The 14005-nt window shown below is 38.5% G+C and overlaps 1 protein-coding gene across 1 annotated transcript in view; it reads right to left on the bottom strand.

Moving 5' to 3' along the window:
- ITPR2 (inositol 1,4,5-trisphosphate receptor type 2) overlaps positions 1-14005 on the bottom strand; it is a 498632-nt gene that overhangs the window by 155570 nt on the left and 329057 nt on the right. The window contains exons 38-39 of the mRNA XM_044226478.1: positions 5706-5814; positions 4978-5165 (exon numbers count right to left, since the gene is read on the bottom strand). Of these exons, the coding sequence (XP_044082413.1) occupies positions 4978-5165; positions 5706-5814 (297 nt within the window). The remainder of the gene's footprint in view (positions 1-4977; positions 5166-5705; positions 5815-14005) is intronic.

Raw genomic sequence — 14005 nt, 5'->3', positions numbered from 1 at the left:
TCATGACCCAGAGGTCCTGGGACTTGCAGATAAGATTCTAATGACATCAGGTCTTGAAATGGATGCGTGTCCTGCAATTTTCAATATGGGTAATGTATGAGTACAGAGCAATTTATGAAGCCTTAGGAGCGGATTCATACCTACAAGGGGAAGCTCTAAGCAGGAGGCTAGCAACCCCTCAAGAAAGCAGGGCAAAAAGCCACAGTAACCATAGCAACAACAGTGAAACAGTGAAGCTGGTTCTGTTAATTCAAAGGATAAATGCAGCACTTACAGACCTCTCCAGGCCCACAAATTAAGCTGATGCTTATACCCTAATATTTCCAATATAGTCGGGTTAGAAGGTGAGAAAGGAGATTCCAATATATTAATGAGGAAGTTACAGGAACTTCGTGGCTCTATTAAAACAAAGTTTTATAATTTGTTTAGTGCCTTGAAATACATTATCTCATTGGTACTTTCAGTACAGCTGTGGGGTAAACAATAAGCATTCTTATTTCCATTTTACAGATCAATATGATAAAGTTCACTAAAGGTAAATGACTTGCCCAACATTACGTAAACTAGTAAGTGGTAAAGCTAGGATTTAAATCTAGATTCTCTGAGTCTAAATCATTAAATTTATTAAAGTAACCTCTTAAGCTCAAAATAACAGGTTACTTACACAGACCCCATCTTTTTAAAACCAGGGCGTTACAAAGCTGAACAGTATGACTTTAATAAAGATAAAAAGCATGTTTTATATAAATGTGTATATAATCTCAACAGGCAGCATACGGATTTCTCTTGTGAAAGATATGGTTTTTGATTAGGAAACTGCTTTCACAAGCTTCAGAGTATAAGGGGAAACTCTGAGGTTTTTTCAGGAACCCACAGTGATGGGTCAACAATCTGTATGACAGAGGAAGGACTTTCCCCCAAGAAGGATGGGGGACCAGAAGAGGGGAGGCAGAGAAGGAAAATGAAGGGAGGAACTGGAGAGATGGTATAAGCCTAGGGCACCCGTGCAGGGTGAATCAGCCAGCGAAATCTCCCAGGCGTCAGGAAGTAAAATGCCTAAGAGCACTGGAGCCAGACTGCACGGGTTCGAGTCCTGAGTCTATCTGTAACTAGCCACGTGAGCTCAGTAAGGAGCTCCGACTGTCTCAGATTCTTCTCTGGTAAGGTGAGTTAACACATGTTACCTCATCAGTTGTCGTGAGCATTAACCAAGTCAGTGCATGGAAAGCACAAAGCACAGTGCCTGATATTTAGCAGGCATTGCTTTCAATAGTGTCATGAAAAATATAAACTGGCTTATGCAGCTTGGAGGGTATACATTAAAGAAGGGAATCAGATTCCTACAGAAGTAGGGCGGTCAAACATTAGTGCCTAAGGGCCCTGTGAGAATGTAACACCCACTCCACCACCTTCCACCCCCACCCCTCTCTACACCCCCCTCCCCCTGCCCCTGGGGATCGGCAGGAGTCTTGAGGAGGAGTGGGTTTTAGAATGTTCAAGGGCAAGTAATAGGAGTCAAGCTGACCTCGGTTAGACCTTCCAGAGACATAGCTGCTATGTGAGTTATATAAAGTGATGTAGAAAACTGACAAACCTAAATAGGGATGGCTAGTAAATGACATTGTTAGAACCCATCTTTAAACAAGGCTTTCACATACAAAAATAATTTAATGCTATTTCATCAACAAATATTTGCTGAATGGTGATAAAGCACATAGCTAGAAGAACTAGGACATGATCCACTTTGAAAAAGATGAAATTTAGCTAGAGAGGCAAAATGTCATTCAAATAACAAAACAAAGTAGCATAGGCAGAGTGCCAAATGGATATTAAGGAAACAAATGTTATGGGAGCTCAGATAAAGGAGTGGTTGTCAAGGCTCGAGCCAGATGGGGAAGACTTTGTGAAGGGGTTAGAATCTGATTCAAACCATTCATTCATACAGCCATCACTCCTAAACATTTATTGGGCCAAACATCATGGTGTCAGACACATGGGACACAAAGAAGACCACCATGTGGTTTCAATTGTTAAGGATTCATAATTTGCTAGACCAAGCCTGACACATCCATGAAAAGGCACAATCAAGTGGCAGAAATGCCACTGAAGACATCTGCAGGATACAGCAGGGGCATGCGGCAACTAGTGGACAATTCTGCCGAGTGGGACATGGGATCGGAAAAGCCTTCCAAGGGAACTTCATGAGTAGGGTCCTCCTAGAGGAGAAAGCAACGTGAGAAATAGCATGATACATATGAGGAACTAGGAAGAGCTCAGTGTAGCTGGTGCACAGGAGAGAGGACGGAGGAGGGAGGAGGTGGAATAAGGAAGGAAAATATGAAGAGTGAAGAGATGAAATCATGGAAGATCTTATGGACCGTGTTAGGGAGTTTTTGCCTTTATAGGGCAACTGACTGGCTTTAAGCAGGAGAATAACATGTGCTTTTGGAGAGGTATCTTTTGGAGGCAGAGTGGAGAATGATTTGGAGAAGTGAAAAACCAGGATCAGGAATACCTCCCAGAAGACCTAGTGGCCCAGAAAAGATAAGAAGGCTGGGAATGAGGGTTGGCTATGCAGAGGTTGAAAGCAGACTATGGATATGAGAGCTGTGAACAAGGCAGAATCACCACAGAATGGCCTTCAATGAGATGCTCAGGAAGGTAGTGAGGGTGAGTTAGATGAGGTCAAGGCGGGCTTTCAGCTTCCAGTCAGATATCTGGGTGGATGGACCACCAATCACTGAGGGAGGCAAAATAAAAGCAGGAATGGGTGAATGGAGAACAATGGTGGATTCAGTTTGGGACACACTGAGGTGAAGGTACTAATGGGATATCCCATGAAACGTTCTGGAAGATAGCTGGATGTCGAGTCTAGAAGTGTATCAAGTGAGTGGAGAAAATCATCAGCATTGAATGAAAGTTAAAGATGCAGAAATGAATGAGGTCAGGCTGAAGGAAAAAGCAAAATAAACAGAGATCCCAAAGAAACGTGAGGATGTCTGGATTCAAGAGTTAAATAGATCAAGAGGAGCTTTCAGAGAAGGCTAAGAAGAAATGGCAGAAGGTAAAATGAGAAGAGAATGGTGTCCCAAGAACTAAGTTGAAAATCAGAGAGCGAGACAAACCAAGAGAGACTCTGAACTCCAGGAAATAAACAGGGTTTCACAGGGGAGGGGGGAAGGGATGGGGTAGCCAGGTGATGGGTATTAAGGAGGGCACGTGTTATGATGAGCACTGGGTGTTACACACGACTGATGAATCATTGAATACTACATCAAAAACTAATGGTGTACTATATTTTGGCTAACTGAATATAATAATGATTTTTAAAATGGGGGAAAAAAAGATTTCAAAGACAAAAAAATAAGTCACCAGTGATAACTGCCACAGAAACACCATGTGAATAAAAGACTGAAAGGTATTTGGGCTCTAAAGGGAGGCAGGGACCTTGTCAGGAGTTTGAAAGTGGAACAGGCAGTTTCTGGCAGAATCTGGTTTATTCCACAGTGCTATGAGGACATAAATAAATGTAAATGTGTAGGTAGGGTCCAAGATGATCTCATCTGATGACCCTCTCTGTGGTCCACTAACAGGAATCTAGAAAGCACTTAACTACATCTCTCTATCAAGAGATCAAAAACAAAAAAATCCTTCACTACTATCTGAATAATCTACCTCTCATATTATGTAGTTGCCTAGACAATTTCTTTAGAACGTCCCCACTGGATATCTGGTTGTAGACAAGAGCCGTTCCAAGAAAACCCACACAAATCCCTCCACCACCCACTTCCCCAACTTCCCTCAGAGCAATCTGTGTTGTAGCTTCAATATCACGAGAATTTTCATGATGTTTTGCAACTCTGCAGGATCAGTGTCTGGGACTTGTTTTCTGGTCACTGTGACATCTGCTGTGCCTGACACCTTTCCTCGTAAAGGCCCCGCTCCTGGATCTAGCGAAATTCCTGCTGTCCATTGCCTTTACTGGATTAATAAAGGAACTCTCTTAGTTTTCAGATAGATATGGCTGCTATTTGCCCCGAATAGGAAAAGTGGATTCTGAATTTTCCAGCGAGTTGCAAGCTGAGTTTCCTTCTCCAACCAAGACAAATGCAGAAAGGGCAGGTGAGCAAGCAGCGGGACTAGAAGCAAGGTGGGTATTCTGTGGAAATTCTCCCCAGCTCTGCTCTCAGGCCCCCCTTCTCAGGGTGTTCTGCCTTTGGGAGTGGCAGAACCCAGGGGCACTTGGCAGGCGTTTACAGGTGCCTTCTGGAAATGGTGATGATGACTGCATGTGGAATAGATGAATGGCTGGGTTTTTTTTTAATTTTTTTTATTTTTTATAAACATATATTTTTACCCCCAGGGGTACAGGTCTGTGAATCGGATGAATGGCTGCTTTTAACTGCAAAGAAATGTTCCTTCTCTCTCCAGATCACTGAAAATTCACTCACTCAGAGGCATCCGGTTAATAAGCACTGGGAGATTCGGGGCATCAAGTAAAGCTGTTGTTCTAAACTTCTGAAAAAAGTAAATGGGAGGGGCTGTGCTGGGAGGGGTGTTTGATAGTACTGAAATCCATTATAAAGCCAAAGATGGTATGAGGCATTTATGTATTTATTTATTTTTACATTTAATTCTTAGATTAGTCAAAATGTTGTTTTTATCAGTTGAAAGTAGACCTAAAATTTCCCTAAACAAATCAGAATTTCTGGTATAATGTCAGAAAGGAAGCTTCTAAGGAATGTTCTGCTTCACTGAATAATTTGTGAAGGTCTGTAGTTTCTACAGTAAATCAAATACATTTATAAGGAAAATGTGACACAAGGTTGTTGGGTTGTTGGGGTGTTTTTTTTTTTTTTTTTTTTTGGATAGTCATGAGAAGCCAAAAGCAAAAAAATATCACGTTCCTTGGTTCCTAGGACAAGTAAATAAGAGATATAAATGACCAACATAATGCTCATCATGATAAAAAGATACCTGAGTCTGTGTATTTCCTCCTTCGAGCAAGGCAATGCCAAGTAAAATGCCTTCTGAAAAAATCCTGTCATTTTTGGTGTTCACTATAACATCAATGACAAGTTCAGATGCACCTTCTTTATCCAGCAGACACTGAATATCTGACATTGATATCCCCATCTTATCTGAATCTTGTCCGGAAAAGCTCCCTGTGATTAGGAAAATGAAAAAAAAAAAAAACAAAAAAAACAAAAAACCTTAATTTTCAGACATTATTCACGCATAAGGTTTTCAAATTCTTAGACCTTAAGAATATTATTTATCCTTGGAATTTTTTCTCTTCAGCATTAAATATAATAGAATCTAGGGAGTTTTAAAAAAATGTCAAAAGTTTGCAAAAACATAGCTTTCTATTCAATGTATGACACCTGTAATTAACTCCATGTGTTTTTTCTTAATAATAAATACTTCAGAAAAAGAAAACTAGCCTTATTTTTGTCCTTAATTTACATACTTATGTAAGTCAAACGGGTAAAACTTACGTAGTTTACTGTTTTCCAGAGTCAAAGAGCAAAATTAGATATTCAAACCAATTGTGTTTTGAATGCAAATTTTTGTACAATGGCTTTTAAGAGTATTTTTTGAGTGAATTTTTTGTTTTGTTCTATTTTCAGTAAAATGCTAGCATAACCCCAGTGTGAACACATGTGACCAGAATCTCAGAATGATGAGAAAATAACTGGTCTTACCTGCCCCTTGTGCAGATTTGCAGTAGGTCCCAGAGAGGTGTCCATTTGGACCAACTCCATAGTCTCCTTTAAAGTAGCGATTCAGGAGTATTTTTCTTAATGTGTTACCCTAATACAAAGGATAAGAAAAGGTGTTTCTTATTGTTCTTTTTTTCTAATGGAAAGGGGGAGTATCAGTACATCAAAATGCCACTTAAAATGCATTTTACCAATGATGGCGAGACGTAGAAAAATTAATTTTATACAGCATGATATTTTCTAAGACAAAAATTTGCAAATGTTTCCCAAGAAAATAATAGTGATTTTGCTTCTCCCAGAAATGTCAACAAAATGTACAGGGAAAATCACAATAGATTGTACTAGGAAAATTTACGTACTATAAATTCAAGATTGCCTCAGAAGCTGAGGATCTTAGTGTTGTTAAGGGTATCTGTGATGCCCAGGGAAATAAAGATCAAAACTACAATGAGAGACCACCTCATACCAGTCAGGATGGCTAAAATTAACAAGTCAAGATTTGTTAATTATTAAGCAGTGTAAGAGGGTTTCCTTTTCTCTGCATCCTTGCCAACATTTGTTGTTTCTTGACTTGTTAAGAGATAGGAAAATGGTGGGTATACAGCAGATGCTCCAAAAATGACGCTTGATAGGACAGTGAATTGTATTTAAATTCTAAAAGCTTCATTCAGAAGATGATGGGTAAAAGACAGCATATTCCTTTCTAAAACATGTAATTCAAATACTCCTAAGTCTTCAATCTTATCCTGGTTAAAAGACATTTTTAAAATACTATACTTTGCAATATTGTTGCTTGACATACATAAGAAATACAGATAACTCCAAATCTTCCATTTTATTGGTTCTTGTTATATTAATAGAAGAGAGTGATTTTAAGGTATTATTTAAAGACTGCTTTTAATAACAAAATTAACACAGCAACTACTGAGGCGTATCCATCTGTGGGTAAGGACCCCAGAGCCCAAGAGCTCAGGTAACTAGACGTGGCTCATTCAGCTAGCAGGTGGTAGAGCAAGACCCTAACTCAGGGCTCCACTGCGTCCCGCACTGCGCTCCACACCCCTGCCCAGGCACAACTGCTGCTGGCGTGGCGCCATGACACACGGTCCTCACTGCTCTTTCTCTCTCTCATGCTGTGGTCATACTTCCCTTTCAAGCCCTGAGATTTTATCCTCAGTTCTCTTGTTCTGCTGCTCTCCTCATCTTCCCTCTCCCCATCAGCAATTTTATCTGATCCCTGCCTGCACACCCGCTTCTGTGGACTGGCTGCCAAATGTCTTTCCTCCGGCTCAACCCAGCTCTCCTATGCTTCTCATCCTGTTTCCACTTAGATTGCCTTATCTTCATCTGGAGGTTCTACTGGCACCTCAAACTCAATTTTTCACAACGGAATGGTCTCCTTTATTTTTTTCCATTGTTCTCTTTGTCTTGAAGTCTAATTAACAGACTGTGTTATATTAGTTTCAGGTGTACAACATAGGTGATTCAAGGATTTTATACATTACTCAGTGCTCATCAAGAGTAGTGTCCTCTTCATCCCCTTCAGCTGTTTCACCCGCCTCCCCAGCCACCTTCCCTCCGGCAACAACAAGTTTGCTCTCTGTATTTAAGAGTCTATTCCTTTGTTTGTCTCTGTTTTCCTTTGTCTGTTCATTTGTTTTGTTTCTTAATTCCAGATATGTGTCTTTCTCTGACTGACTTATTTCATCTAGCATTACACTCTCTAGATCCATCCATGTTGTTCAAATGGCATGATCTCATTCTATTTTGTGACTTAGTAATATTTCATTGTATATATAAATACCACATCTTCTTTATCCATTCATCTATCCATGGACACTTGGTGCTTCCATAGCTTGGCTATTGTAAATAATACTGTAATAAACATAGGGGTGCACGTAACTTTGTTTTCATTGGGTAAATATCCACTAGTACAATTACTGGATCATATGATACTTTTCCTTTTATCTTTTCAGGAACCTCCATACTGCTTTCCACAGGGACTACACCAATTTGCATTCCTACCAACAGTGCACAAGAATTCCTTTTTCTCCACATACTTGCCAACACTTATTGTTTCTTGTGCTTATGATTTTAGCCATTCTGACAAGTGTAAAGTGATATCTCACTGTGGTTTGAATTTGCATTTCTCTGATGAGTAGTCCAATCTACAGATTTAATGCAATTCCTATCAAAATACCAACATTTTTTTTCACAGAAAACAAATAATCCTAAAATTTGCATAGAACCACAAGAGACCCCCAAATAGCAAAAGCAATCTTGAGAAAGGAGAACAGAGCTGGAGGTATCATACTTTCCAATTTCAAGGTATACTACAAAGCTGTAGTAATCAAAACAGTACGGTACTGGCCCCAAAACAGACACATAGGTCAACAGAAGAGGATTGAGACTCCAGAAATGAAACCACACTTATACAGTCAATTAATCTATGACAAAAAAGGCAAGAATATGCAATGAACAAAGGACAGTTTCTTCAACAAATGGTGTTGAGAAAACTGAACAGCTAAATGCAAAAGAATGAAATCAGACCACTCTCTTATACTATACACAAAAATAAACTCAAAACACATTAAAGATCTAAATGTGAGACCTGAAACCATAACACTCCTAGAAAAAAAATAGGCAGTAATTCCTTTGATATTAGCCATAGAAACATTTTTCTAGATACATCTCCTCAGGCAAGAGAAAAAAAAAGTGAAATCACCTATTGGAACTATTGCAGAAGAAAGGGCTCTTGTACAGCAAAGGAAACCATCAACAAAACAAAAAGGCAAACCACTGATTGGGAGAGGATATTTGCAAATGATACATCCAACTAAGGGTTAATATCCAAACTTAAGAAAGAACTTACACAACTCAACATCAAAACAACGAACAAACAAACCAATTAAAAAATGGGCAGAGGACCTAAATAGACAGTTTTCCAAAGAAGACATACAGATGGCCAACAGACACATGAAAAGATGCTCAACATCACTGAGAGGGCTCATCTACTACCCCCTCATCTTGACAATGATTTCTGAAATCCTACTTATTCTATCTTTTCAACTGTAGCTTCAGATAGTGTCTTCACACAGATTTTTTTAAAAAGATTTTATTTATTTATTTGAGAGAGAGACAGTGAGAGAGACCATGAGAGAGGAGAAGGTCAGAGGGAGAAGCAGACTCCCCATGGAGCTGGGAGCCCCATGTGGGACTTGCTAAAGGCAGTTGCTTAACCAACTGAGCCACCCAGGTGCCCTCTTCACACAAATTTTAACCAAACAGAACAATGTGATGATTTCTCAACCACAGTTTTCCATCTTTCTGCTTTTCTCATATATCCTATTCTCTGCCTGAAAAGCTTTCCTTCTGTTTTACTTACGGACATGTCCTATCCCCCATCTTTATTCTACATATATTCATGAGGTACTCACTGTGTCTTAGGCACTATTCTAAGTGAATAAGATATAACTTGCCCCTCAAAGTGTTAACGATAAAGTCACTTCCATAATAGGCACATATATATGGCCCTAGGGAAGCACATAAAAGAAAACAGTTGACTTTGAAGAGGCTTTACATGCGTATCTCCCCTACTAACCATATGATCATCAGAGCAAAGCTGTCCTATACACAACAAATATGCCCTAAATGTCACAGTGCCAAGAATTGAAATAGACACTTAGAGTGTCTGGGGCTCTTAACCTTATAGTGACTTCAATTTACTGATGATTAAGTTTTTAGAACACAGACAGTTAGTATTACTCCCTACTTCCTGTATTCTTCTTTCAAGACATTTTCATATAGTGCTATAGTGAGTGAAAGTAATGACCAGTCTTGGAAGAAATAGAAAATCTAGAGAATACATAAGAAAAAAAAAAGTATCTCTCTTTTTCTTTTTTATTTTAAGAGTAAGCTTTTTGAGTTGAATTATTTTCATCAAGGCAAAAATGATCCTTCCAAAAGGGGAGGGAAAACAAAATAAAACATTTCTTTGAAGTCAAATGGGCTTTTGCTTTGGATCTTATTATAGCTCTAAGATATGCTCTAAGAGAACTTTTAGTACCACAAACTACAGAGTTGAAGTTGTAAGTTGGGGGGAGAAATTTGAGAATATTTTCACTTAAGTAGTAAATTTCTATAACGGGTAGCTCAGTTTGTTCTACTAATCATGCTTCTCATTTTTATAGACCGAGGTATTGCTTCTCATTCGAACCCTGTAAGACACAATTTGCCCAGCTACAATAAAGCTGAAAAACATGAAAAATCCAGGTCTGTTTTTCTTAAAATTGCACAAGTCCATGTCACCATCTAGAAGAGAACCTACTGTGAGCAGAACCCTGGGTCCTTGCCAACTAGCTCCCTTTTCATACTATATAAGGGAGTCTTTTAACCAGATTTCTCTAAGGACCCAACCAAGAGATAAAAACAATAGTGTGTCTTTTTTAAAAAGGAGAAGGATAAATAGAGAGCTGCATTTTATCATTTGTTTTTAAAAATGCCCCAAAGGGGCATTTTTAAATGCCCTAAAAGGGGCATTTATATTGCTGGAAAAATAAAGCTGTTCAAAACCAACCATAGAGTAGAAGAGTGTCACATCAAATTAAAATAAGCATCAAATATGCTATTATTTCTAAATTTTCTTTGGACAGATAAAATAAAATCACAGGTGTTTATCAGATTTATAAACATCAAAATCAAACGAGAAATTTGATTTTTTAAAAATTATTTTTCTTACCCAATTCCAGCTTTGCCAGAAGCATATATTTTCTAACTCTGTAATATGCAGAATGCCATAGAAAGAAGGAAGGATTTCTTCTATCCCTGTTCTTAACTCTGGAGCCACCCTGCCTGGGTTCCAATCCCCTTTATGCCCTAGTAACTGGGGGATCTCAAGCAAGTTACTTCACCACCCTGGGACTCAGTTCCACAACTGGCAAACGAAGTAGTCATTACACCCTTCCTTCTTGGATTTCTGTGATCATTAAATAGGTAAAAATATGTAAAGCACTTAGAACAGTTCCCAGCACATAGTAGGTGCTACATTAACTTGTGCAGAGTTGATGCTATTGCTGCTAGTATTAATATTATCCAGGTGACACAACAGTGGACAGTTTACAAAGTGCTTTTGTACACACTTTCTCACTCCTAAATTTTTATTTATTTATTTATTTATTTGACAGAGATCACAAGAAGGCAGAGAGGCGGGCAGAGAGAGAGGGGGAAGCAGGCTCCCCACTGAGCAGAGAGCCCGATGCGGGGCTCAATCCCGGGACCCTGAGATCATGAACTGAGCTGAAGGCAGAGGCTTAACCCACTGAGCCACCCAGAGGCCCCTCATTTTATACCAAACATAAGTGAACATTTATTCCCACAATAGTGGAAGTATTTCTATATACATACACTAAGAAAATGGCAAAAAAATTATAAATGATAAACTACCTGAAAGTCCTAATTTGTCCACTATTAATCAATCCTTGGAATTATATCCTTGTGAGCTAATATGTGTACACTTCACTACATAAAATGGACCTTACAACTCCAACTAAAGTGGATGAATTCTACTGTGCTTCAAACTCCATAATTTCCAACAAAGGCAAACTTCAGCACTAAAAATGAACAAAGAATAGGTACAGATGCAACAAGATTCTACTGATCATCTTAGTTATGCTCACTTAATACTGGAAAACTTCAGCTATTTCTCCATGGCAAGTTTAGCAGAAATGATTGCTTTTGTCAAATACTGAGTTCTGACTTGAGGGATTGAGGCAAGTGCTGTGTTCCAATTTGTCTCGGGACAGCCTCAGTGGCTGGTACTATCTGTAATGGGTTATAGTGGCGATAATTCAGAGGCAAGTCATTTCCACTAATTCCTTTAACTCCAGTAAATTAATGGTGGAATCACTGGCAGAAATTCTTGTGCCAGGCTTGTAAATAATCGTCTTGGAGCTAACATTGTCAAGGCAGAAATGTGGGAAAGAACTAAAAGTACATTAAGAGAGTTTGAAAAGAATTCTACAACACTGAGAAGTTTGACTTCTATGCTCACTCTTTAATTCCAAAATGAATTCCGGACTGGGCTTCCCATGGAAGGTGTCCTTGCTGGATTAGGCCAACTAGCAAGAAATGTCCTTTCCAGTCTTTTCAATATCAGAGTCAATTCCAGGCCACAAGACACAGTTTTTAGCCAATGTCTTCATGGAACACATCCCAGATGTGCTAAATGTAATGGAGCCAAGATAACTAACAACTACCTTCTGAAGTTACAACAAAACATCTCCATAAAAAGACATCTTCTGTGGCCAGGGCAGTCATGCTGACAGTTTGTGAGTATCTGGGAGGACCATTTTTTTTTTCCTGGCCACTTCCTGTTGCACCAACTCCAATGCATCAAAAATCAAGCTTAGAAATTATTGCTTTCCATGGACAGAAAGAATAACAAAAATTTATTAGTCTTAGAAAGGACTAAAGATTCTCTGATTTTTGAGAAAGCACAACCCTGCTTGCCTTAATAGGAATTAATAGCATTAAGAGTGAAAAGTTCAAGGATGTGATATTTGAGGTACTGATTCCACATTTCTTCCCTTTCCCTTGGAAAAATGACACAATAAAGTAATATTTTTCCACTGTATAATGATAATATTTTTTCTACTGTATAATATATAATGAAGACACCATCAAAATATGACAACCACAACGAGAATCCTAAACAAACCTGAGTCCTCAAATGGAAATTCAAAAGGTAATGAAAACTGCAACCTGGAGACATTTAATTTAGGGTTTCCCCTCAAAAACTAACACTCAGATACTAATCAGCTTGGATAAGATCTGTATGGAGGCTATGGTGTGTACCTGTTGTCCCCACATAGTCTCATTTTAACATAAACTTGGTTTAGCCTAATTGGTGTTTCCCTAACCTTTTTGTTTAATGATAGCATGTTTGCTTAGATATCTTTTCCTCATGTGAATCCCCAGGGATAAATTACATTTTTAATTTCAAATAAATTATTGCAACAGCTATATTCTAAATGGGATTATATTAGGCCCATCATTATAATCGACAACATCTTCAAGGGACTCCTTTGGGAAAATATGGCCAATGTCCTATAATCTAGTGATCTAATGGTTCGAATTCCTTAGTCACTAACTCCAAGGAGTGAAAGCCAGTTCCTTCTCCTGATACTTTTTCCCAGCTTTCATAAGATGAAAAACACAAACTTTAATAGGAGTAGTTATTATATACATTCACAAGATGCTCTTCATCAATATAACAACACAATTATTATAATCCTGAAAAACATATGGATATCTCAACAATTCTAGTAAAGGGGCTTATAAAAAAAAAAGACCATGGAAAATGTTAAAACAAATGATTCTACTTCTATCTTCCTTCTTTCCTTCCCTTTTTTCATGTTCATTGTAAAGACATACTACATTTCTACCACATGTCAGGAACTGGGAATGGGAGAGCAAAAAACAATTCTGCAGCATATGCTAAAAGAATTTCCAAATATGTAGAGTTGAGACACATGGCAGTGTTTCTCAATATAAATAATCCTCACCAAATCATTTGATTCCACTTGTGAAATTTAAACATTTAAACAGTACATGATACTTAAAAATTTGATGATGATGCTGGAGATAAAAATGACTGCAGCTATCTCTCCAGGTTTATCAAATGTCCTAGCCTCTAGACAAACAGGGTTGCTGTGTTAGGGGATGACTCTGTACCCCATAACTAGTGAGGAGTAAAAGAAACAATTTCTTTTCTTTGGGGTATAATAAAAGCCTCTCAGTATGTGATTTAGAAGAAGTATCCTGACTGATATCAAACTCAACAGACTCAAATATCTCAATGGTTTCAATACAGGGTCTGCTGAAATTGAGGGGTTAAGACTGTATGCAATCCCTCCCCCATAGTACTGAAGAATGGATTTTTTTCTGCTTCTGATTGCTTAGTTTTCTAACTAAGCAGTCTTTATCTGATCTTCAGAACATGAAGAGTTGAAAAAAGAGTAAATAAGAAAGAAAGAAACAGACAAATTTGGGATACCATTTCCCTATTGAAACACCACTACTAGACTTGCACATCGTAAATCACTACCTCATCAAATCATGCTCAAATGGCAGTGCACACAACCACCAAGGTTAAACCCATAATCCCCTGGTACATAGTGTAGAAACCTACTGAGTGCTATTTGTTCCTGAAAAGATTTGGAATCAATACGCTGCAATGCAAACATGTGCTCTCACACCAAAGGTGGGGGGAGGATGGAATTTCA

Source organism: Neovison vison, chromosome 12 (assembly GCF_020171115.1).
Source record: "Neovison vison isolate M4711 chromosome 12, ASM_NN_V1, whole genome shotgun sequence".
NCBI lineage: Eukaryota > Metazoa > Chordata > Mammalia > Carnivora > Mustelidae > Neogale > Neogale vison.
Note: the sequence above shows the minus strand (reverse complement) of the source record. Positions and strands in the feature narration are given on the sequence as shown.